Source organism: Periplaneta americana, chromosome 6, assembly GCF_040183065.1.
Source record: "Periplaneta americana isolate PAMFEO1 chromosome 6, P.americana_PAMFEO1_priV1, whole genome shotgun sequence".
Classification (NCBI taxonomy): domain Eukaryota; kingdom Metazoa; phylum Arthropoda; class Insecta; order Blattodea; family Blattidae; genus Periplaneta; species Periplaneta americana.
Window position 1 is genome coordinate 140,622,035 of NC_091122.1, and position 25,674 is coordinate 140,647,708.

The following is a 25,674-nucleotide window of genomic DNA, read 5'->3' on the forward strand; positions in this document are numbered from 1 at the left end:
TTCGCTCGGCTCCATTAAGTGGCCCCTCATTTTGCTTGGCGTGTTTTCCTTTTTTTCCTTCCGCAGCCGAATCTTATAGGATTTTCAATATTTTCTTTGTAAATATTTCAACACTTTTAAAAGTCTATTTTTTTCACTACGTTACAGTCATCTATTCACTAGCTTTGCACTTTTATTTTGTAGCTCAGTCCGTAACGAATTCTTTGAGTGATAAAACATGCGTGTAATTCTCCAATCGTTGAGTTACGACTCCTGGAATGGCACGAAATGTGGTAACTTTTACCTCGCATTCTTCTCTTACATTACGCTCGTGACCCCGATAAGTTATCCATCACAGCACGCGTACGACCTTATCCACCGCACGATACCACTGCCGTCACCATCAGACTACACGTCGAGTTAAAAGCGTTTCAAATCTCACACATTTTCGTCACATCTGATCAACCGACACTGTGCCCCATACCGGATGCGGACGAAGGCTTTTTTTATGTCGAAGTAAAAACTTATAGAATATTCGATTAAATACATGTGTTATGTTATGTTCCATGGATTATACTGAAATGTATGTAATATCAGCCAAATAATACAGTGAATTTCAAAATGATTAGAACGAGAAAATCACGTTCCATCTGCATTACCATCAATCAGTTTACCGAAGAAAAACAACGGAACACGCTCTAAAGTTTATGAATACGTTCAGTACTTCATAATTCTACTGCCAGATGACAGGCGGAATAATTGTAAAAATGGCTGCCAGTGGTAAGGGGAAAACATTTTGCGTCTTACAATTTCATGCGCACGGGTAGGTAAGTGTTGAGTGAGCAACGTCAATTTAGTACACGATTTTATACAGAGCCATCAGCAAAGAACTCTCAGCTAACGGTAATCAACAACTTCTACGGTATCCCCCAAGGTCACCGGACATCACGCCCTGTGATTTTTTCCCTATAGATATGTGAAGAACACTATCTACAAACCACAACTCTCCCATGATGTGCGTGAATTGAAAAAGCGCATTTGCACTGCGGCGCAAACCAATGATGAAAACCTGAGCGGAGTTAGATTACCGAGCTCACATACAGTCAGCCTCATGTTATCCAATGACAAACTTAGAGAGTTCCATTACATATATGTGAAATTATATCTTGTTTTAAAAACCTATTAAATAAATATAACAATGTGAATACGTTGAAATGCTCTTACTACATACCAATAAATGATGTTATTCTATTCTCTTTCAGCATCGTGATTTTGACTGGGATGAGGAAACACAAGGATTAATTCTTAGTTCCTTTTTCTGGGGTTATATTATAACCCATATACCAGGGGGAATTCTTGCAGAAAAGTTTGGAGGAAAATATGCTCTTGGCTTAGGCATTTTAAGTACAGCAGTTTTTACATTACTTACCCCACTCGCAGCTACGGAAGGAGGTGCTGGATGGCTTATTGCAGTGCGTGTTATAGAAGGTCTTGGTGAGGTGAGTTCGACATTATTTTCGTCACACCTAAAACCATATAAGAATACGGTATTGCAGTTACTCAAATTTAACGTATACACATATAATTCTTTTGTATTTCGACTACCAAGTAGGTCATACTGTATGTAATAGGAAATTTCAGACAATTCAAATGAATTCTTATTCTTAATGTATCAAGATAATATTCAATTTTGATTAGCCATATTTAACTTATATTTCCTTTTCTTTAGACTTTCATAATTCATTTTTATAAATTATTAAAGATATCAAAGTGTGTAGCTGTAACCAAAAATGATATTCCTCTCTTGTAAATCTTGCTTTGTTATCTAAAGTTCTTTGAGAACTCATAACTGTTCATTAATGTTATGAATCCTTTCAATGTGTAAATTTAAGTACAGGCTGCACTGAAACCAGTTCTTCAAAATATTACCCGCCAAACTTAATTTTTCAGTTAATTATTATTTAATAAGTCTGTATCAACTAGCCTACTAGGTTATTTAATAATAATAATAATAATAATAATAATAACAACAATGACTTTATTTATTAATTTTTAACGTCGATGGAATTGTTAGTAAGATGGTATTTGGCGAGATGAGGCCGAAGGTACGCCACTTGATTACCTAACATTCGTCTTACATATTGTTACGATGTACCGAAGTACGTATGATATTTCCATGCAGAAATTCTGCGTCATCATATGACGAAGGATGGGTGGAACATAAGAAGTGGAACTTAAACTGAGAGGATTCAATCCGGCATCGGATTACCTTCAGAAATAATTTGTAAAGAAAGTCTATTCTTCTTGTCTTCTGCGTGAATTTCCTTGTCACTTTGTCATAGAACACGTCCGAAGTGTTTTTTTTTTAAGTAAGAATTTCTTTTTCAATTGAGAGAACACCCACATTCCTCAGACGTATTTGTCGCTGCGTTGTTCTCAAATACGTTTTAATTCTTTTCAAAGCAGAAAAGCTTCGTTCAACACTTGCCGTTGTAGAAAGAAATGTTAATATCAAGTGTCCCAGCTATAAACCTCATTAAATATTACGTGCAACTTATTTAATCTCATATATGTTGTAATCTCACCAACTGCTTTATTTTTTTTACTCTTTGGAAGAGTACACAACTTTCAGTTCATTCTCTAGACGTAATGTGTCAAAGAAGCTACCATAGGGAACTTTGAGCTCACTAAAAAGACTTCCTGGAAAATTTTGCGTAAAACTGTCACATGTTACAATCCAAAAGAGAGACAAACTTTAATATTTTTCAGTGATTCAAATCTGAGGTTCATTTGTAATAACAGAGTACTGGTATCTATTATTTCATAATAAATTCTTCTGTAATCTCCTTTATCAAGCTTCTTTCTTTTTGGACCATCTGAATGAGTAAATAAACCATGGGAAATTTTCAAGAGAAATTTTGTATCAAATTTTTCTAGAAAACGAATGAAACCAGACGCAACATTCACTTCTTCAGGAGTCCACTCCTCTGACTCATCTTCAACAGAAAGGAAAAACTCAATGAGATTTTGCCTATACTCTCTTACAGTTTTTACTAATCTGAATGAAAAATTCCATCTTGTGGGTGCAGTGTTTTTTTCCATGAAGTTTTGTAAGGGCATGTGAACGGCTTGTAGAGTGTGAAAAGAAACTAGTTAAACCAGAAAGTGATGAGAAAAATTGCCGACATTCTCGATTGTTGTTCGTGAATTGAGATAGCACTAAATTTAATATATGACTGTAACAGTGAATGAAGTATGAAGTCTGATATTTGTCCTTTACAAGTTTCTGAAGCCCTGTAACATGTCCGGCCATTACAGCTGCTCCATCAAAGGTCTGGGCAACTAACTTTTCTGCGCAATCCAGGTCTTCAATTATTTTGACGACATGAGTGAAAAGTCCCTGTGCAATACCGTCAGATGAAACATCAGAAAAAATATAGAAACTTTTCCTGGCATTTTCCCTCATTGTCAACATATCTTATAACTGTTGACAACGGACTTTTTTTTGGATATATTAATTGTCTCATCCAACATTAAACCTATAAAGGGAGCTTCCTTTATTTCTGATGTTATTGTATCTGTGACTACACTGGCTACTGATTCAATTAAATCTTTTGAATTTCAGGAGAAATGCCCTTAAACACTGTAGCAGTCTTCAAATGATTCGATATAACTGGATCATAATAAATAATCAAGAGATTCAATATAATTATATCCCTTTGTTTGTACAGAATTTTCTGATTCATTGTGCCCTCTGAATGCACATTCTTGCTTGCCCAAAACTGTAACTGTATCTATTAAGCGTTTTAAAACCTCCTGTTTTCATTAACTTTCTCATTATGTAAGGAATCTGCTATTTTCTGTTGCTCATTCAGTGCATGGCCAATCCTATCTGCTCCAAAAGTTTGTAAAGTTAAGTGGTTGACAGATTCCTGATGTCTATCGAATGCAGTGAGTAAATAATTTAAGCTGTTAAACCCATTTATTTTCCAAGGAGTAACCTCTGTGGAAAATAAACGACAAGACCAACACTAAAGTTTTTTCAACTCACCAGATTCAGTTAACCATTCATACTGGTACTGTACTTTTCATAATTTGCAGTATTGGAAGTTCTAATATAATAACGACTTTTTTCTTTATGTTCACATTTGAGTTCATTCATTAATAACTGGTTGCAGCCTTCCATTTTTTATAATTTTCAGTTTTTCTCCAAATCTAAGTCTATAAAATGATGATTTCATCAAACTACCAATAACCTCAGACATTTTTCAAGTACCACACTATTAAATACACTACGACACGGCAAACAACAGTTACGTTCGAGCCTAGGTGTTCAATTAACTAAAAATACTGTAAACTTAACGACTTTTATATAAAATATAACCATTGAAATTCACACGCGAAAATAACATTCATATGATGATATGAACAGAAATAATGATGGCCAAAATAGCGCGCGGAGTTCAGACAAAGCTTTCATTATTGCCAATAGACCTATAATTATTCATCCTGGCACGAAAATTAAAAGTTTGCTAAATATATTACCAAGAACCAAAATAAAGCCTTCGTGGATCCATTTCAATATTAATATAAACATAGTAAAAAAAACATATTTACATATACTGTAGTATAACCTAATACATATACAAAGGCTTCGATAAAATATGTGTACCGTATAAGATTGGTTGGCCATTCTGAAACTCGGAGATTGTCAACCCTTCGAACATAAAATACTTTAATGCTCGAAGTGTCAACCTGTGCTATAGGAGTCGTCATTTCTCGAACAAAGTTGTTACCGCTAGCTTTTTGAATAGCGAAGCCATAGATATGGCGAAGCAATGTAACTTGCGTGAGTGCATTGGTTCCATCTCCACCCTCCCAACCCTTCCAGAGTCCATCCATGCCACAGATCACGAATCCATGCTGTCGCTATCTCAGATCTACTGCGAAGTATATAGGCCTACTAGCTTGCGGTTATACCTATCCAATGTCAAGTGCAGCTATGGGCTTCGCAGCTAGCCTAGATAGCTCATAGAATACGCCACTTGGTACTATATACCTGCCGATCTCGGCCGGTTTTGAACCTGGGAATTTTCACGAAAACGATTATGAACATATTATATGCCTAAGTAGAGTAAGATAATTCTCTCCTTCCTCCACATCCACATATATGTACCTATACTTTTAAATATGATTGCATTTTTATTAAATCTTATTCATTAGCTTATGTTTGTATAAACAACACATTTTCAGACATTTCACACGTCTTCTTATATAGGCCTAAGCTATTTCTATAGTATGAAAATGTTACTACTACGTATTGATGACAAAGGTTTTTTTTTAGTATATATTAATTAACGTTTAAATGTTTCGTGGCTAGGGCAGATTTACATGAAACATATATGAATATAAGTCTTATCAGATAATGAGCGACTCCTAGTGATCTCTTAAGGGGATGTTCATAGTGAATTTGGTAGGATGCGCCAGCCCCTCCTAACACTTATTTGTATCTATCTAAAAATAACTTAAACCTAAGGACAACACAAACACCCAGGAACAATTTCTAACTAAGGAAAAATCTCTTTGCAGAATCGGAATCGAACTCGAAACCTGCTGGATAGGAGCCAATGTCACTAAACAGTAGACGACACAATGTAAAAGTACATTGTTCTCAGGATATTCTTAGTTAAATACCCCAACATATACAGCTTTCTTCCCTGTCATATTTGGTGCTCCATCTGTTGTGATATTTGCAAACACTGTGGTAATAAGTGTTTTCCCAGTTTAGAAGCCTTGCTGAAATTCACGAAAAATATGTCTCGAATTTACCCATCATTGCTCTTGGCAGAAGAAGGAAAATAAAGAGACGGAAACGTACTTCCTTGCATCTAAAAGTACCTAACTCTATATGAAGCAAGCATGGTCAGCTAAAAGTTATGGTTCAAAGAACTTATTTTTCACGAATTTTTGGCAGTCACACTTCACAAATTATTTTAAAATAAGCAGCTGTGTATGTGACCGACGACCATGGAAACACTTCTCATTTCGTATATTTCTTTGATAGACTACAGATACAAATAGCAGAGTGTCCTCTGCGAGTAGTTATAAATATTGCATAATAATTGTTTGATGTGCAATGGGCTAAAATTTTTACTGTAACACTTGGTTTCCATAAAAAATCAACTACCTATTTGCTGAATATAATTATGATTCCACTTGAGATTCGCAGTCCCTGAACTAGGATATTCTTACTCCTCAACAAATATTTACAATGGAGCAATTATGTTTATAGGGATCAACTTTCCCAGCAATGAACGCCCTGCTAGCTCACTGGGTTCCACCACAACAAAGAGCAGCTCTGGGATCTTTCGTATTTGCAGGTAAGTTTTATATTAATTGTTGTTCTAAGTCAATAGAGAGGTACGAAAGTAAATATACTGTATGTTTGATTTTAGATTGTGATTACTATTACTGTATCATAACTTTATAAATAAATAATATTGATGACAATACATAGTATAATTTCACTGCAGTCAAGAGTTTGAGGCTCAACAAAGCACACTCAATGACTTACATGCAGGGGCGTACGCAAGGGGAGGGGTTACAGGGTTAGAAACCCCCCCCCCCTCCCTTGAACTTAAAAAAATGACATATTTAGATTTAAATTTTTTTCCCATAATCGTTTTTCCTTCTCTAATTTTTCACTGTCAGAGTAATAAAATCTACATCGACATAAGGCAAAGTCCTCCTACTCCTCTTTCACATGTTAGTTTCATTCTTCATCCTTGGTGAGTGCCATGTTCCATTATTGTGTTTAATTAAATTTATTTCTACATAGTTGATTGTTTCTATGTATTTTCCTGATAATATATATAAATGATTATTGCGTAAGTGTAATAATGACACAAGCATTTTGTATAATACAAAATTAAACAAGTTAAAATTTGTTAAAAATCGGATGGCTGTGAAAATATTACTTTTCAAAGATTTTATAAGGATATTCATGAATATAATATTAACAAATATTTCGTAACATAATAATAATAATAATAATAATAATAATAATAATAATAATAATAATAATAATAATAATAATACCAGTACATAAAATTTAAAATACTGATAATGTAAATTGTAATCAATTTTAATAATAACCCCCCCTCCCCCACAAAATTCTGCGTACACCATGCTTACATGCATAATTATTATACAATACTGAGGCTGAATAACATCAAATATTTTATTGTTCTCTAATTTTATAGGTGCTCAAGTAGGAACAGTTGTTGGTACAGCACTGAGTGGAGTATTACTACAATACTCACCTATGGGATGGCCAAGCGTATTCTACTTATTTGGGTCGTTGGGTGTCGTTTGGTTCATTGTATGGATATTTGTTGGTTACAATGATCCACAGTCTCATCCTTTTATCTCTGATGAAGAAAAAATGTTTCTCGAAAAGACTATTGAAAGTCTGAATAGATCAGAGGTAGGTCTACTGCATAAAGGGTTTCAATTTCAATTCCAATTTCAATTCCAATTTATTACGTTCACTGAACATGTTACATTATATAGGACAAGTTGCTTATGAATTAGAATAATAATTACATAACTAAATAAATTACAATACAATTTAATTACAATGACAAACTGAATATGAATATTCACACACATACACACAGATATATGAAGGGTACACGGGAATAACGATCAAGGTCCATTTTAGAAAGTTTCGAGAAAAACAAATATTAAAGTTTAAGCACTTTATACTTTGTTATGTGTGTATTTAATAGAAATTGACGTAGTGGAATGTCAAGAATGATGATTTCTTATTACTAGCGAGACCACATGATAGTACTTTCTTTCCACTATAAGATAGCATTATTAACTCAATTTCGATTTTTGATGGACCTTGATCGTTTTTCCCGTGTACCCTTCATATAGCCTATATATATATGTTTTGGTATTTATTTTTACAGACTCCTCCAACTCCTTGGAGAGCAATCTTTACCTCAATTCCTCTTTGGGGTTTGATTTTTGCTCAAATTGGCCACGACTGGGGACTTTTTACATTGGTGACTGATCTGCCTAAATATTTCAAGAATGTAATGAAATTCAACATATTTGAAGTAAGTAAAATGACTCTCCCTTTAATTAAGTTTTAAGTGGAATAACCTGATTCTACAGATGTGAATAGTACAGACAAATAAACAGTTACTTTCAATTCTAAAGTTTATTTATTTGTATAATCTTACATTAAATAAATATAATACTTTAATATAGTAAAACCAAATATTAATGATGAAATTTCAAATTATACTTGCGGACTTTCTTCCACAAATGCTTAGACGACGAGATATTGGATGCAAACTAAAAAAATTATCTACTTATATATTTTGTTTCACAGAATGGATTCCTGACAGCTTTACCATATCTAGTAATGTGGATAAGTTCAATAATAACTGGTTGGATTTGTGATTTTCTGATCAACAAAGGATATCTATCAATCACAATCGCTCGCAAAATATTCACAACTATAGGTAAGTGACACTAAAGGAAGAAAACAGTCTAATAAACTTACGAATATTACTCATAAATTTAAAATTATAAGACCTCAACAATCACCAAAGTTTTATATTTCAGACAGTAAAAAGTCGATGTCTATATTTTCATGGAAATACATGTTATGATATCCCTGAAACATTAAGAAGATCTTAATTTTTTTTCTGTCCATTCATTCGTCATTTATTAAAAATAGCCTTTTATTCTAACTTGCCAGACTGATTTTCTTGAAAGAAGCCAAAAAGTAGGCTATGAATTTAAATTGTATTTATTAAATTATCGTAGTACACAGTGTGGGATACATATTGCATTACCCAGAGAAAAGATTAATCTACATTTACATCAGCTATTTAAGATTGTGTCAGACTATCATCATCTGACTGAAGCAAAACAAAAGGGAATCACGTACAGCAGTGGTATTCAATCTTTTTATGTTAGCATACCTCCAAAATACATTTTTTTTACCTTCGTACCCCCAAATTGGATTGCAATTATATAAGAAATAACAAGAGACTATGATTGATGTTATATGCAAAATAAATTATTATTATTATTATTATTATTATTATTATTATTATTATTATTATTATTATTATTATTATACAGTAGTAATTAATGCAATAATAATAGTAATGAATTATGTAATAGTATATTACGATACAAGGTTGGAAAATGCATTTTAGAAAATCAAGGAAAATTTGAAAAAAGGAGCAGAGCATTTGCATTGAAAATTTTGAGCAATATTATTCCAAAGCCTTCGCAAAACTATACTGTAATGGTAACTAAGTAACAATAGGTGCATTATAATAGGTCCATTTTAGTATAGTTTTAGGTTATGAAAAATGGTTACCCTAGCAACAAGTTTCCTGGTAGGAATTCTAACTTTCAAGGTCTAACAACAATAGCTGTAAATACAACAAAAAGCAGATCGTGCAAAAAAAATGTTATTGAAGCACGGAAAAAACCGGAGTTGTTATGTAAAAGGAAATAAATGTAAATTGCAATAATTGTCAACAAGTACAACAAAATAAATGTGTCAGCATTTTTTCATACGTGGGATGCGTACTACTTGAGACAATGCTGCATACATTGAATACCACTGACATAGAGAATGAACTGTCTACATACAGTAAGTTATTATAGTTTCGGTACAATTAATGGATAATTCTGAATTAGTACGCGCAAAAATGAGAGAAAGCAGCCAACCTCTCACAAATTTACAAAATAATAATAATAATAATAATAATAATAATAATAATAATAATAATAATAATAATAATAATAATAATAATAATAAATTCGATGTTTACATCACACCGTTTTTAATGAACCATTCATATTATTACAGGTAGCAAATTAATTATTGTGATCTTTTTTCACAGCCTCTGTGGGACCAGCAGTCGGCATGATTGCTGCTTCTTACGCTGGTTGTGACAGAACAGCGGTAGTCGCACTGATTACAATGGGTACAGCATTAATGGGGGCTTTTTATCCAGGAATGAAGGTTAATGCACTTGACCTAAGTCCAAATTATGCTGGAACCCTCATGGCTATTGTGAATGGAATTGGAGCAATATCTGGAATTGTTACACCTTATTTAGTTGGTGTTCTCACTCCAAATGTAAGTACCCTACATAGTACATACAGTACCTAAATAAATTATATATCCGTATTTAGGTAGTGCTACATCCATGGGCCCGAAAAAAATTCTGCACCCTTCACAAAATTACTTCTGCAAAATCTTACACATTTAGCAGTTAAACTGTAAAAAAAAAAGTGGTATGTAACAACAATTTAACATATGCTACTATCTAAAGGAAAATCTGCGAATTAGGGAAATATCGAAAATTTACTTTGTGGCCCATAGAATAAATGAATAATAGGGATAAATATAAATATATATGAAGGGGTGAGAATGAGATAGTCCAAAGCCACATTTTTTTTCCAAAAACTGTTTTTTGTAAGAGTTCATTTCTTACACATATGGGAAAGTTACTTGTAAAATATTATAAAATTTACTCAACAAATAACAGAAATACACGCTGAAGAAATTATGATACCGCACCTAATAACATTGGACTCCCAACTTTCAATATGCTTTCCTGTAAGGTTTTGTGACTTAGGACTATATCATTTTCAACCTTCAATATGTCAAATTGAGGATAAAGTTAGAATATCTACAGGACTGTACTTCAAAATTTAAGGGTATGATCTTTAGAACCCTTTTCCTTAACACATTTCTTATTTCTTATCATAGCACTTTAATTTCTTCAAAAACTTTTATGTGATTTCATTGCCCAATGTTCAGAAGATTGAAGACTTTTTTATTATTGTAATACGTTGCTTTTTCTATATACAGAGCACAATTCAAGAGTGGAGAATAGTATTCTGGGTAGTGCTAGGGGTCTTCTTTGTCACAAATGTAATCTTCATCATACTGGGATCTGGAGAACTTCAGCCGTGGAACAATCCTAACACAATGAGAGGCGGAACAGAAGAGAAGGGGCAGTCACGCACCATTACAAGCAAAGGTAAAATACAATTTATCTTAATCGATCTTCTTTTCGATTTTAGGGTTAATTATACAGTATAAAATCAAGATGAAACTCTTTGTGATGCTTTAAATTCATACAATACATACTGTACATTTAAAAGAAAATGGGACAACAAAGAAAATATGAGTGTTAGGACGAACTCATACTGGTAGATGGAGTAGGTTGTTTTACAACGCTTTATCAACATCTTAGGTTATTTAGCGTCTGAATGAGATGAAGGTGATAATGCCGGTGAAATGAATCTGGGGTCCAGCACCGATAGTTACCTAGCATTTGCTCATATTGGGTTGAGGGAAAACCCCGGAAAAATCCTCAACCAGGTAACTTGCCCCAACTGGGAATCGAACCCGGGCCACCTGGTTTCGCGGCCAGATGCTCTAGCCGTTACTCCACAGGTGTGGACTGGTAGATGGATACTGGAAAAACCAAAAAGTAGCTGACAAAAATAAATTGCCACAAGTTTGATAGGATCTGGTGTAAATGAGACATAAAGTGTACATAGAGAACAGTGGATAATGAAAGCCGAAAGACGTCATAGAACATTATAAACCAGTTTTTTAAACTTATTGAATGTTGGTTACGAATATACTAAATAATGATAAAATATAATTATAAACGGTAACTAATAATTATGGGACTCATCATCATTCAGTGTTCTGCCCAAGGGCACGTCTTTCAGTGCAAACCCAGCTTCCTCCAATCTTTCCTATGGGACTGTACTGTTAAAAACTGTAATTGAAGAGTATGATCCCAAAACGCATTCAGTCCATTTTGTGAAAAGACCGGACTAGTTTTTGTATCCACCAGTCTACGAACTGAGAGAGTTTTCAAGTGACATGCAAAATAAGACAACATTTTAGACAAGGATTGGCGTTGTTTTGGAAGAAAACATGCTTAAAATATAATGATAGAGGGTTCAAACATAATCATATAGCTATATGTATAAATGATAAAAATGGTTAAATGGACTGGAGGAGTTTTGGGATCACATCCTTCAATTTCTTTCAATTTAGTAGCTCGATGATTCGCAATACGCAATAAATTCACATGTACAAAGGTAGCTATCTCCATCCCCAATATTTTTCTGTGCCACTGAACTTTTTCGTTATATTCTCACTTTGACTGTTTATTCACTTATTAGGGTACGAAGACCCATTTGTCATTCGTTTTAATTTTGAAGGAAAAATTCGACTCTTCTATGATAAGAACTTCTTTTTACACTGACTCCAATACTTTCATACAGATGAATTATATTACAAATACCAATCGTATATACATTATACGTCCCGCGCCATGGTGTAGTGGTCTAAGGCATCATGTCTAGGACTAGCATTACGGAATGCATGCTGGTTCAAGTCCTTATGGGGAGAGAATTTTCTCATGAAATTTCGACCAGTGTATGGAACTGGTGCCTACCCAGCATCGTGATGAACCTAGGAAGCTACACTAGGTAGCGAAATCCAGTTATGAAAACCAGCTATAGTGGCTGGGGGGATCATCGTGCTAACCATAGGATACCTCCGTTCTGGTTCACCTCTGTTGAGGCATGTGGACGTGAGGTCAGTACAGCTGCTCGGCCTTGGCCCTTCATGGGCTGTCGCGCCACTGATATACATTACATTTAATCTACATATAATGAGAGTAATAATAGTGAGAACGTCACTTATGAAAGAATTTTTGGCAGACAAGATATTATATTATACAGTTTCTCTTCTATTAAAAGTAATTTTGCTCTTACTATGAAATGACTGACACGATGTGTAAAAGTAGAGTAATATCAAAGGTATGCCAGAAGGCTCTTTCGGTGGTGGGATATTGTCTTTCCCTTCACGAGACAATTGGCACTGAGTGGAAGTAGGAATGTCAGTCTTAAATGTTGGTTTCTTTTCACTCCAATTACCGGTATTCATTCCTGTTAGAGGCTAAGTGAACCTCAGAGCTACAGTACAGCTGGAAGGCTTAGATCAATGGTAACATAGGGAATCGAACCTGCGACCTTTCCAGCATGCACAACTATGCCATAACCACAACGTCATTACGCGTTCCCTGAATAATAATCTATGTCTCTATTATTTCTGTTTATTAATTTAAGTGGCAAGAGATCTAGCGGTATTAAAATATAAAATATTACTAAAATCATAATCATCATGTGATAAAAGTGTTATAAATTAGGTATCTCTAACTTAAAAAAGAACTAAGAATTGCGTTGCTCCTTTAGTACACAGAGATAATAAATACTTAGGCCTACTGTGTTATTTAATATTCCATGCTTGATTGTTGTTTTCATCAGTTACCAGTATGTTAAGTTCCAATAGAAAATTATAATTAACAATTTCCTTTGGCATACATCTATCTATGCAAAGGTTGTTATGTTACTTCATGGGAAGATATTGGTCAATCTTTCTCACTACATATGATTTTCTGCGAAATTAATTTTAGACTTTGCTATCAGGCATGTGTAAGTGATTAGATTATAGCCTAATGGGCATAGTAAGTGCAGACAACTTGCCCCAAAACTTTCAGAATTATTCTGTATTAAATAATCCTTCAACCTACTCTAAAATATTGCCTTCTATTGATTAACATTAACATAACAAGACAACTTTGCACATAATTTTCAGCTTAAAATGCATTACTGTTATGTTACTTTATTACTCTATTTTATGTCATAAAAGGAAATTGTATAAGAATTTTTATCATTTGTATGTAAACTAATTTCCTTTTATGGAAGAAAAAAGGAAAATATAATACTATATTATATTCAAAGAGCATTTTAACAAATGTTGTATAGTACTGGTATGCTTTTCCTTATTTCGTAATGATTTTCTAAATATATGCTTTCTTTTTTTTTTCAGATGAAAAAACCCATAATAATGAATGAGTGAAATACACCAGATAATTGCTATGACAACATCCGTACATCATCCTTAATTTATGATAATATTCTTGCCTTTTCAAGAAAAATTGACAATGTTTTCTTGTGAAAACAAAATAACCATGGCATTATTAATGCTCTGTAATTATTTTCATTGTATATTTTCATACAATCATTTACTTATAACTTTTTGTATGTAATGTAATATATTTCATATAGGTTTAATTTATAAAATAAGCAATTGTACAAATAAAGAAAAGTAAACACAATACAATTTGTTTTCAAGTACCGGTACCAGTAGTATTTAATGTTAGAGATGTATGGCCTATTTGACATAAGTAATTTCAACAAACTTATGTTTCTTCCTTTCTGTTGTGAACTGTGCGTTTTTTTTAAAGCGCTTCAGTAAAGTGCTTCATGCCTTTGCTGCAGCAAAATGAGGGTCGAAAAAAACGCAATTAGGTCAGCTGACTGCAAAATGGTGGACAATTAATATTGGCTTCTATTATTGCAGTACCGTAAACTGGGGTAAAGAGGATCACATGTGGTAAAGTGGATCATATGTGTATTGCTTAGATAAGTCAGCACCACATGGATCACACATGCAAAGAAAAACCTTTCTTCTATAAATGCCACTAAAAATAGTTTTCTTTGCATGTGTGATCCATGTGGCGCTGACTTATCTAACAATACACATATGATCCACTTTACCACATGTGATCCTCTTTACCCCAGTTTACGGTAATAAATTTAACCTTAAAAGAACCGAACATGTTAAATAGTTTCGACTTCCATGATAATGACATGGAATTATTATTACTAGACGATTTTAACAATAATAAACGTTGCAAAAGACCAAAACACGCATTCCGCCATGATGGATCGTGCAGCAAACTCGTAAAGCGAAGTTTTGATTTGCTGCTGCAGCGATGGTGAAGCAAATGTAATAAAAGAACAGTCTTGCTGCAGCGCTTTACGTCTTGCTTTAAAAAAAAACGCACGGATAAAGACATGATAGAGCCTATATTTGGCTCCACATCAGAATAACAAAATTGAAACCTAGCATTTTGAGGAAAAATATATAGAGACCATGGATTTTTAACAGGAAACGAGTGAAGTTCCTAGTCCATAGTAATATTAATTTTATTGTGCATACAAATACTCCAAAAATTCAGATTTATTACTGAAACATGCTTATACATGTCGTTTTTCAGACAAGAAATTTATAAAATGAGCAATAAGAAAACAAACACTGTGGATTTTTTCAACTTAAAAGCTTTTTTTAACAATAAATCACTTATGACAAAGAGAAAGTAATGGCTGGGTTCTCATATTATTACAATAAAATCAGAGACTCATTAAGATGCATTATTTGAAATAGATTATTTTTTCTCACCGATCATGTAAACATTATAAGAAAGAGGAAAGAATGATGGTCTGTCTTTACTAATTGGGATCACTGACACACTTCTAATTGATTGTCTCGACTGATGCTTAATAGGATGTCTTTTCAGATCAGGCTTTGATGCTTTTGTAAACACTTTACTCAAAAGCTCAGATGTTACTGCATGCACAGGTTTAGTCTTTGGTCGAGTGGCATAATTCGAAACAAATTCTGATTCTTTTTGTTCTATGTGGATTGATTTCTTCCTCTGCGGTTTTGTAGATGGTGCTACAGAAATATTTCTTCCCACAGATGCAAGCAAAGTACGAGATTCAATGCATTTACGTAAACTTGATAAACTTCTTTTCTGGTCGTGAAAGGAATTCTTTAGATTTTGGACTTGTGCAGATAAACGAGCTGCTTCCTCAATGCTGACCGCAAAGTCCTCCAACAGACGAGGGTGTGTCAGAAGTCCTGCCTCTCGACGTAAACGTAATGTTTCACTTCTGAGGAAATCACGGCGCTTCTTAATTTCTGTTACATACGCTCGAGTCTGAAAAGTTGAAATTAAACAGAATACTATTACAGCAACACAATTACAAGGGCCTGGAGTTACTGAAGGTAGGGAGGGAAGAAAATGCAGTAACCAATAAGAGGTGCAAAGCTTAATTGTGCCATGATAAAAGATTGGTGTTCTATTATGTGATTTATTAGTTACATATTATGTGCCTCACTGACGCACAAGGAAGGGCAACAAAAGAACAGGATAAGAGTTCAAACAGGAAGTATAGGAAGCTGTAGTCGCATATTGCGACTAGTGTTAAAATAATAAGTACCACGTCCTGCAGTGTATCGAGTGCTCAAAAACAGTGACCGAACTTAGCACCGAAGACTAACCAACAACCTATGCACACTTGTGTGCATTTCTCCTTTATATAAAGTACCCTACCACCATTAATGTTCTCGTTAATATCGTCGTCATTTTTGTCATCATGACCATCATAAAACTAATAGTCAGTCATTCACAATATCATCACATTGCCACTGCCACTGATGTTACTATTTCTAGTGTACAGTAACTAGTAATACTACAAACACAATCAACATTACACCTAATACTGCTGCTTCTTCGACCGGCATTATTACTTTCGTAACGATTATTTAAGGGTGTTGTATCAACTGAACTGTTATTTAGCATCAGTGTAATTGGTAGGAGTGAAATGATATTTGTCCAAGGATTTGCCATGGATTACTGACATTCGCTATAATCGAGAAAAACCTCAGAAAAACTGACCAAGTAGACCAGGCATTTCCAACTGCTGACTTTGTGACGTCACACGTCTCTACTTTCGAGGTCCTTGGGAGGAGAAGCATAGGTAAATTAGCAAAATATGGGGAGAGGCAATGGAAGGGATGGAGATTTTTAAATAGCAGTAGATTTAAGAACTGCTGTTCCTGATTTATTAAATTTACAGAATGGTTTTATCTTTCATATTGATTTGCTTATTTTTAAATTAGAAGTGATAGCATTGATTCCAAATTAACTTTATTTATTTAAGGCGCAAAATAAATCATGCTTATTAATGTGATAAACTTCTCTTCATACTGTACGTTACATCCATTTAACACACTGTCAATTAACAATAAAATTTTAAATTCCGCAATTGCAAATAAAAATAAAAGTCTAATTATAATAATGTCCCACTTCTTATAGTATTACAAATATAAAACTGAGACTGAGAGAAATTGACTTCAAGCAAACAAAATATTTCGTTGCTTACTCTTTCTAATAGCTTCATGTTTAAATAATAGAATAATTTAGACTAATTGTATTAAAAAACAAGGAAGACCTTATAAGCTATTTATTGTATCTCACTAGTACTTGTGCTGGTCCTTCTGTATTTTTAGTGTGTTTGGCTTTTACCAGTTTTTCTAAATTAGGAACCATTGTTTGAGCAACACTAACAAGGAGAGGACACGCTCTGTATATCACCGGATTAATCAGATTTTGTGACATGACAGTACAAGACGTACTGTTTAAAGTCATACCTGGGTGGCTAATGACCCTTCGTTTTGAAAATATTGGCTATTGTTTGTGATATTCTCCCGTTAGGTGCTCAATAGGGAAGCATTATACTGTGTAACAGCGTAGCCCATATGGATGGATGCTGAGTTGTTATCCAGGCAACCTGAGTTCGAATCTTAACTGGTACTATATTTTTTTCTTTTAAGAATGATTAATATTGTGATCACATTTATCTATTTACATACCTATATCACATTTCTCAATGTATTGAATGCCTCATCATGTTTTAAACAAATTACTAATTAATTAACATTGTACTGTAAAGGATAAACAATGAAATACTGCTCACTTAGGAAGGTAAGATGTGTCACTGGTGTCTGTTCTATTTCTGTAGCACCTATTCCATTTCATTTTGTACCCGATTCATTATGATGTCGTAAAAACACACAAACATACATATTTCCTGCACCATGCACAGCAAATGAAAGAAGGTTGTCCACAGTGACATACATTTTTGCGCACTTCTGCTGCGAAACAGACATCCTTCACATTCACAAACACTTCTCGTTCGTTTATTAATTTTGATGCATACCATGCATATTTCAACATGGCTTTGAATATAGGAACTGACAACTGAAAGTGAATTAAAATAATAATAATAATAATAATAATAATAATAATAATAATAATAATAATAATAATAATAATATCAAGCTTTAAAATATGAGAAGGCATTAGGATTCGAACTCGGGTTGCCTGGATGACAACTCAGCATCCAACCACATGAGCTACGCCATTACAATATACTTTGCATACTTCCACTCGATAATGAGTTTTGGAATAATATTCTGGGGAAATTCCACAGATAGTAACAATATATTTCTATTACAAAAAAGAGTAATTTGAACAATAGTAGGTGCCAAATCTAGGGAATCGTGTAGGACTATTTTAAAAAAACTACAAATAATGCCCATGGCTTGTCAGTATATATTTTCATTAATAGTCTTCCTCGTATGTAATCGTGAAAACTTTGTAACTAATTCAACAGTTCATAGCATAAATACAAGTCAAAAAAATGACTTTCATACTCCATCGGCAAGTCTATCGTGCTATCAAAAAGGAGTGCGTTATATGGCAGTAAAAATTTTTAATAGCCTCCCTATTGATATAAAAAATGAAACTCAAAACATAACATTATTTAGGGCCAAATTAAAGAAGTACCTAATTTCTCACGCCTTCTATTCTGTAGGTGAATTCATGACATTCAATAACACTTCATGAAATTGATACTAAAACTATGTGTTGTACTAGTAGACTATATTGTAAATCTCGTCTGTATATATTTCATCTAGACTGTGACTATAAATTAAGATTTTATAATAGTATTAAGTTTTTTGACTTGTTCCATATTCTAGCTGTAAGCATGTATGAATACCATGGAATGTTAATAAATACAATACAATACAATACAATACAATACAATACACAGTCTAATGCTTTCCTATTAGGCACCTAACGGAAGTATGTCACAAACAATAGCCAATATTTCCAAAACGAGGGGTCATTGGCCACCCATACCAGGCATGACTTTAAACAGTACGTCTTGTACTTTCATGTCACAAAATCTGATTTAATTCGGTGATATACAGAGCGTGTCCTCTCCTTTAAGTCAAAAAGCACACTATAAATTATAATCTGATAGTTAACTTCTTTGCCAGGGCTTGTTATTTTAATTTGTGATAAAAGTTGGTCGTGGAACCAAATTTATTTCAGCATCTTTGTCACAAATCTATATAAGAGAGGAAATCATTTTCTGTGAAACTCGCACAAACTAGTTTCATTTGTATATTATTCATTCTCTAATTCCCAGTCACACTGTAGATGAATAAGCTCTAATTGTAGTTCTGAAACAATGTTACCTACATCGACTGAATATGATGTTTAACAAATAGCTGTGAATCTGACTCAGAAGGTTAATTCTTAATCCTTCATTCAAATTCTAATCTAAAAATTCCTAATGTCTGCAGAAACTCTTCAATGTTTTCAGACGAAGGAGAATACTCGAGCGCCTTTGTTAACTTTCGAAAATGAGAAGTATTAATCTGCTGTCACTTGGTTTTTTAATATTTAGGTATAGCTTTTGTTTTAATGCTATAATTTTGTCATACACTTAATCCTAAAAGAATATTTCCTAGTCGTTTAAATGGCCTGTTAGATCTGTCCTATTATTAACTAGAACTAGTTAACCTGTAATGCACCACAGTCATCGCCCTCTTACAACCCCTACACACCGAATCACAATGTTCATGGTCTTAGTCGACCTTAGAGTGGTCTTATGTCATAAATTTTTGAGTTGATGCTGCCTGTTTCACAGACATAATATGATCTCTGAGATAAAACTTTACTCTCCCTGATGTGCTCCACAGCTCTACTCTGTAAGGGGAAACGCATTTCAATGTCACATGTTGTCCAGTTGGAAATGACTGAGGTAGGCTATCAGTTCAAGTGAGATTCGAACTCATGTTCGAGTATGGGTTCAGAGCACGAGCCCTGCTCGTTACCCCTAGAATACACTGGTGGCCCCAACATTATTGCCACTACTAATTAGTAGATCAATACTACTACTGCTGATGCTGATGCTACTGCTACTACTACTACTACTACTACTACTACTACTGTGCTCCAACCACGAGAAAGTCTTTGCGGAATGAAACGCAGCGGGGTAATGCTGTGATGTTGATGTCATAAGATGTCATAAGGTCACACACGTGGGTACTCGTATCTCTATTGGCTCGCTCTCACAGCACAAACAATAACATTGTTACACACATATTTATACTACCCTAGTTACAAAATTAGATCACTGTTAATCTCCTGGTCTTTTAATCCCTCCATAAGTTATAGGAAATAACATATGCAGGAGAGCGCATGGTTTTTAAACTGACATAATGATAATATTATCTATCTACTTCGCTCCAATAGATGACGCAATAGTAAGCACATTCCTTTCACGGTTGAGCTCCTGGTTGGAGAACAGTACTACTACTACCGACCACTACCAATACTCGTACTACCAGGTATTACTACAGCACTTGCTGTTTTCATCACTATCAGCACTACTGTCACAAAAACAACTTTAATACTGGTTCCATCAATAGACTGCTACTGCTACTCCTATTGCTATTTTTACCGACCTACTAATTAGTAATAATTTAATTATTATTATTATTAAATCATCATCATAATGTCATTAATTAACTTACTATTATAAATAAGATAGTGAAAATGAATAGACACATATTTCTATAAACATACATTATTCGCTTCAACTTCGTTGTATTGAAGTACTTCACATAGATCTTCCATTTTCTGATCAGTAGCATGAGCTTTCTCTCTCAGTTGAGCCATTATCTGTATTGCTGAAGTTGCTTTATTCCGCAATCTTTGTAACTCATCATCTCTCTCCTCAATTTTTTCTGAGAAATTCTGGTTTTCCATCCTCAGTTGTTCGTAGTCAATAAGATGTAAGTTTTCACCAAATGTTTCTAGGGAACGTAACTGAACCTCTTTGGCAGTTACGCAATCACGAATTTTAATAAATGCAAGACGTACTTCATTCACTTCCTTTTGTTTTCTGACTTGTCTTCTAAGAAACTGTTCTACAACCCTATCAGGTATGGGTTTACCTGTCTTAGTATTAATTAAACCAATGCCGATTTCTCTTTCTCTTGCTATGAAGGCATCGAACTCCTCTGTAAACGTCTTTATAACTTTGTTCTTTTGAGTCTTCAAATCTTCTAGTTCTTTTGTTATTTCTGCTCGTTGTTTTCTTTCAATCGTTCTAATTTCTTCAAATGCAAGCAACTGTTTGTGATATCTGACTTCTTTATCTACAGAATATAGCTCTGGAGTTTTGTATACATGTTCCATCTGAAACATAATGCATTAAAACTTAAAATAATATCAGTAGATAATATTAGACAATTGTACAGTAAAAATTATTTAACTTAAAAAATATGTAATATTGTATATTGGTACCAAAATTATTAGGCCCTACCATTAACATTATGATCAAGAGATGAAAATCCCTACAGAAAATTATATTTTCATCACAGGTTTCAAGGTTAGTTTATGAATAACAATAAGGTAGATCAGTGAGGAATAAGGTTGTCAATTAAATACCACAATTAAATTAATAATGTCTGCATAGCATAAAACAGGCAAAAGACAGAATTTTTGGACGCATGAACAACATTAGTTGGAAGAACAGATACTTCAATAAAGAAGTAAAATGCTGCAACAACAGGTCAGTACCTATTCATCAATGTATGCTGGAGAAACAAAAAATAACATTACAGAAACTGAAACAACAAAACTGAAAACTCTATGCAAAATTGGTGCGCCATATTAAACACCGTGAAGGTTTAAAATCGTATCTACCTAAAATTATTAGCATTGCAAAAGAAGATAAAATCGGAAACGAAAACATATAATGTGTGAGTATCAAATTCATCAAATAAATAAATGAGGCTTTGGATAATGAATAATACCACTTCGAAACTAGTCAGTCAGGTAATTTTCTAATGTTAACATAGTAAAGAAGAACTTATAAAGTTAATCAGTGCAAATAAATGAGTACCATACTAGAACGCAGAAGATAGTGGAACGAGCATGTATTCAATATGAAAATATATTAGAAAGACTGACTTGGGACAGTCTAGTTAGTACGGTATCTCAGAGTAAAATTAACATCAGGTAATCAGTAAAATGATGAAAACATCCCTTTAATTACTGGTAAGAAAAAAACATGAAATGCCAAATGTAAAGCAGAAGAAGAAGAAAAACGAAGTTCCTATTCTTGAAATTATGATAGGTTTTTTTGCAAACATTTTACATTCTCCAAGAATGACGATAGTTACAATTTTATTGTTATGATAGGCCTATATCTTCAGTAACTTAGCTACAGGTACTGGAATAACATCAGTTTTCTGAATAAGACATTGTGACAATCTCTTACATTAAGAAGTATACGTAATTGTCTTTCATAAGTAGGTCTAAGAACTCTGTTATTTGAATGGAAAGTAGATAGCCTGCTTCATTATCTGTTGTGAAAAATAAATATTTCGTTGGTTTATATTAATTACGTTAGAAAGTTAAAAAAATTAATGGTCATCTGATCATCATAAATATCGTACCTTGCGCTTTTTGAAATGCTCTGCCATCTTCTTCAGTAAAATTATATTTTTCTTAACAATCGGTCTTGCTTCAACTTGAAGGGCTTTGTAGGACTCAATTACTGCTTCTCTGTTAATTCCTTCTTCTTCTTCTTCTACTTCTTCTTCCTGCTCTTCCTCTTCTTTCTCTTCTTCACTTGAACTATATCCTAACTCTATTTCAGGAGCAAGAGTAATATCTTCGAAGGTAGATTCTTTTCGCATCGAAAAACCACTAGGAACTGAAAAAGATAAACAAGTACGGTAAGCAGGCACTTTTATGGTAACTATAATCTTTCATTGCCTGAATAAATACTCAGAAAAACTGTAGAGTCTGCATATTACATGCAGGCCTGTGTAGGCTATATCTTACCTTTTATTGACTTCCCTTCAACAGTTCCTTCCATAGACTTCTCCATTTCACCTTCTGACTTCTCACCTTCCGAAAGTTCTTCTGTGTCATCTTTTCCTTGGTCTTCTTTTGGTTTTTCTTCATCTCTTCCGTTTTCTCCTGCTTTTCCTTCTCCTTGAAAATCTGTAGCTTCATCCTCTTTTTCTTCTACTGGTCCATTTCCGTCTTTGTGTGTTGTACTTTTAAAGTCTCCTTCTTCTATAAAACCTGTTGCTTCTTTTGCTTCATTCTCTTCTAATTTCGTTTCTTTCTCTGAATATGAAACGTCAATTATTGATGCTTTACTTTCTGGTAAATTTTCCTCTCCTCCTGTCTCTTTGTCTTCATTTATTTTTGCATTAGATTCTATAGTGAATGTTTCTTCTTCTTTTTCAAATTCAAATTTTATATCTTCATTTTCCTCTTGCTCATCTCCTGAGAGGAGATTGTCTCCTGTTAATTTTTCAACTGTTTCTACATCTCCTTGATATATTTCTTCAGCTGATATTTTCGTTGGTATACTGTCGTCATCAGCGATATCTACATTAATGTTGTCATCGTTCTGATTTAACTCTTCTACAATTTTCAAATCATTTATATCTTCTGCCATCGTACGAAATGCTGAAATGCACAATTATCTAAGTACAATTACACTTACTGGCAAACTGTCTCAATCATCGCAAACATCTCCAACATGACACATATTTGTTTATACAGCTACCGTTGCTATGACAACGTATAGCGCTGTTGTGGTTGCGAACCAAGGCGTTGCGAACGACATCTATGTATATAGTCTACGTTATTTTAATCACCAGCATGCATCTCATGCAAGCGAAGCGAGCAGGAATAGAATCCACGTCCAACGTATTGTCAAAACACGATGATAGATTCCTATCACTGTGGTAGGAAGAGATGTTTTTTAATTGGGTTATTTTACGACGCTGTATCAACATCTAGGTTATTTAGCGTCTGAATGATATGAAGGTGATAATGCCGGTGAAATGAGTCCGGGGTCCAGCACCGAAAGTTACCCAGCAAAGAGATGTTAAAAAGAGTAACAATTAGAGAAATTTATAGAAAAAAATTAAATGCAGTTCTAATAACTAGCAATACCCAGCTAATGTGTTTATTACGATGTAATACAAGAAGTCATAGGCCGCATTCAAAGAACACACCAATGAACCAATATCATTGGGAGACGCAATGACGCATATGAAAATACAGAAGAGAATCAAATTTAACCAGATTCTGTAGAGCAATGTCATGGTTAATGCACCAATATTGCACATAACCTTTTCTAACTTCATATAATTATGCATGATAATTATTGTACTGTACCACATACCATTACTTCTAAAAACTACTTACTTACCTATTCTTGTGTAGTCCCTATCGCACTGGATTTCCTCGTAGTTTTCCTAAACAAATTATCGTGACAAGAGTCTATATTTGGAAAAGTTTCTCACTATACCGTACTATATTCTTCATCCTGTAACCGAACCACCGTAACTAAGTTCACTATAAACGATAAATCAGACTGCAATCACGACGTTTTCAAGGTTATAGTAATAACAAAAATAAAACATTTACCGAACTGTGAAAAGTACTTGCCCACAAGCAAAGTTTATACACAAAGAATTAATACTGGTATTGTACGTATTTTTTTCTGATAGTATGAGTGAGAGAAGTTGAAATGTCAAGGTACTCAGTCTACGTGGAGTAATAACTTGCACCTTCCCGACAGTAAAAATGGTTGTGCGAATTATACAACCTAACAAAGTACCATCTGTGGTACCATAAATCAACCGAAAGGGATCGCTATACTGTATGGTCACAGTCTGGTATATATAGTAGACTGTGGTATGGTCGTATTCATAGACATTCTTAGCCAGTGAGCTCTATAGAGCTTCCGGTGGATGATCAACGAACTAGCAGAAGTGTTAATATTACAATCTCTCCTATCGGAATATTAATAGGTCAAAGTTTGAACCCAGATAGAATTTATTTTCCGGGTTTGACCCTTGTAGAAATTGCTAAAAAAGATTACAGATCGTGTAAAAATAAGTCCCCTGCTCACAAACACACAGGCCACAGTGTGAACCCAGACATGGCATTATTTCATATGGACTGAGAGGACAGAGATAAGAGATAAGAGAGAGAGAGAAAGAGAGATCTGAGAGAACACAGAAAAAACCGAGAGAACATATTGGACAACGAAGACAGAGAGAGGGTGACAGAGAGTCGACTGAGAGAACAGAATGGACTGAGCTGACAGCAAGAGGACCGAACGGACAGAGAGAAGACAGAGAGTGGACTGTGAATGCACTGAGAAATCAGTGAGACCACAGAGAGTAGACAGATAATGAACTGAAATAACAGAGAGGACTGAGTGTCTGAGAGAGAATGTAGAATGGACTGAGAATACAAAGAGTGGACTGAGCAGAATGAACTGAGGAGACAGAGAGTGGACTGTGAATGCACTGAGAAATCAGTGAGACCACAGAGAGTAGACAGATAATGAACTGAAATAACAGAGAGGACTGAGTGTCTGAGAGAGAATTTAGAATGGACTGAGAATACAAAGAGTGGACTGAGCAGAATGAACTGAGGAGACAGAGAGTGGACTCAGAGTACACCTTCGAAGGAGTACACAGAGTGGATTGAAAGTACTGAGAGTGGACAGTGAGCACAT

The 25,674-nt window shown here is 34.1% G+C and overlaps 2 protein-coding genes and 1 long non-coding RNA gene across 4 annotated transcripts in view; 1 reads left to right on the forward strand and 2 right to left on the reverse strand.

Annotated features, from left to right (window-relative positions):
• LOC138701818 (putative inorganic phosphate cotransporter) overlaps positions 1–14,262 on the forward strand; it is a 103,302-nt gene extending 89,040 nt beyond the window's left edge. For both annotated transcript variants that reach the window (XM_069829096.1, XM_069829097.1), the window contains exons 3-10: positions 1,242–1,478; positions 6,272–6,359; positions 7,242–7,465; positions 7,956–8,105; positions 8,384–8,516; positions 9,921–10,159; positions 10,898–11,069; positions 13,949–14,262. In XM_069829096.1, the coding sequence (XP_069685197.1) occupies positions 1,242–1,478; positions 6,272–6,359; positions 7,242–7,465; positions 7,956–8,105; positions 8,384–8,516; positions 9,921–10,159; positions 10,898–11,069; positions 13,949–13,974 (1,269 nt within the window). In that variant the 3' untranslated portion in view covers positions 13,975–14,262. The remainder of the gene's footprint in view (positions 1–1,241; positions 1,479–6,271; positions 6,360–7,241; positions 7,466–7,955; positions 8,106–8,383; positions 8,517–9,920; positions 10,160–10,897; positions 11,070–13,948) is intronic.
• On the reverse strand, positions 1,262–24,768 carry LOC138701819 (uncharacterized). The gene is made up of 2 exons (XR_011332696.1): positions 24,355–24,768; positions 1,262–1,505 (listed from the first exon to the last, which is right to left on the reverse strand). It is a non-coding gene; the product is annotated as an uncharacterized lncRNA (long non-coding RNA).
• Positions 15,312–24,002, reverse strand: LOC138701817 (cilia- and flagella-associated protein 184-like). The gene is made up of 4 exons (XM_069829095.1): positions 22,965–24,002; positions 22,574–22,833; positions 20,694–21,308; positions 15,312–15,905 (listed from the first exon to the last, which is right to left on the reverse strand). Exons 1-4 carry the CDS (start codon positions 23,590–23,592, stop codon positions 15,351–15,353), a joined length of 2,058 nt encoding a protein of 685 aa, XP_069685196.1. The 5' UTR covers positions 23,593–24,002; the 3' UTR covers positions 15,312–15,350.
• Positions 24,769–25,674: the final 906 nt, after the last annotated feature.

Excerpts from the sequence above, each read along its gene's own strand:
- LOC138701817 (XM_069829095.1), bottom strand. The coding sequence starts at position 23,592 with ATGGCAGAAGATATAAATGATTTGAAAATTGTAGAAGAGTTAAATCAG. Across the intron at positions 21,309-22,573 it reads AGCATTTCAAAAAGCGCAAG|ATGGAACATGTATACAAAAC; the intron begins GTACGATATTTA and ends ATTATGTTTCAG. Across the intron at positions 15,906-20,693 it reads ACGAAGTTGAAGCGAATAAT|ACTCGAGCGTATGTAACAGA; the intron begins GTATGTTTATAG and ends TCAACTTTTCAG.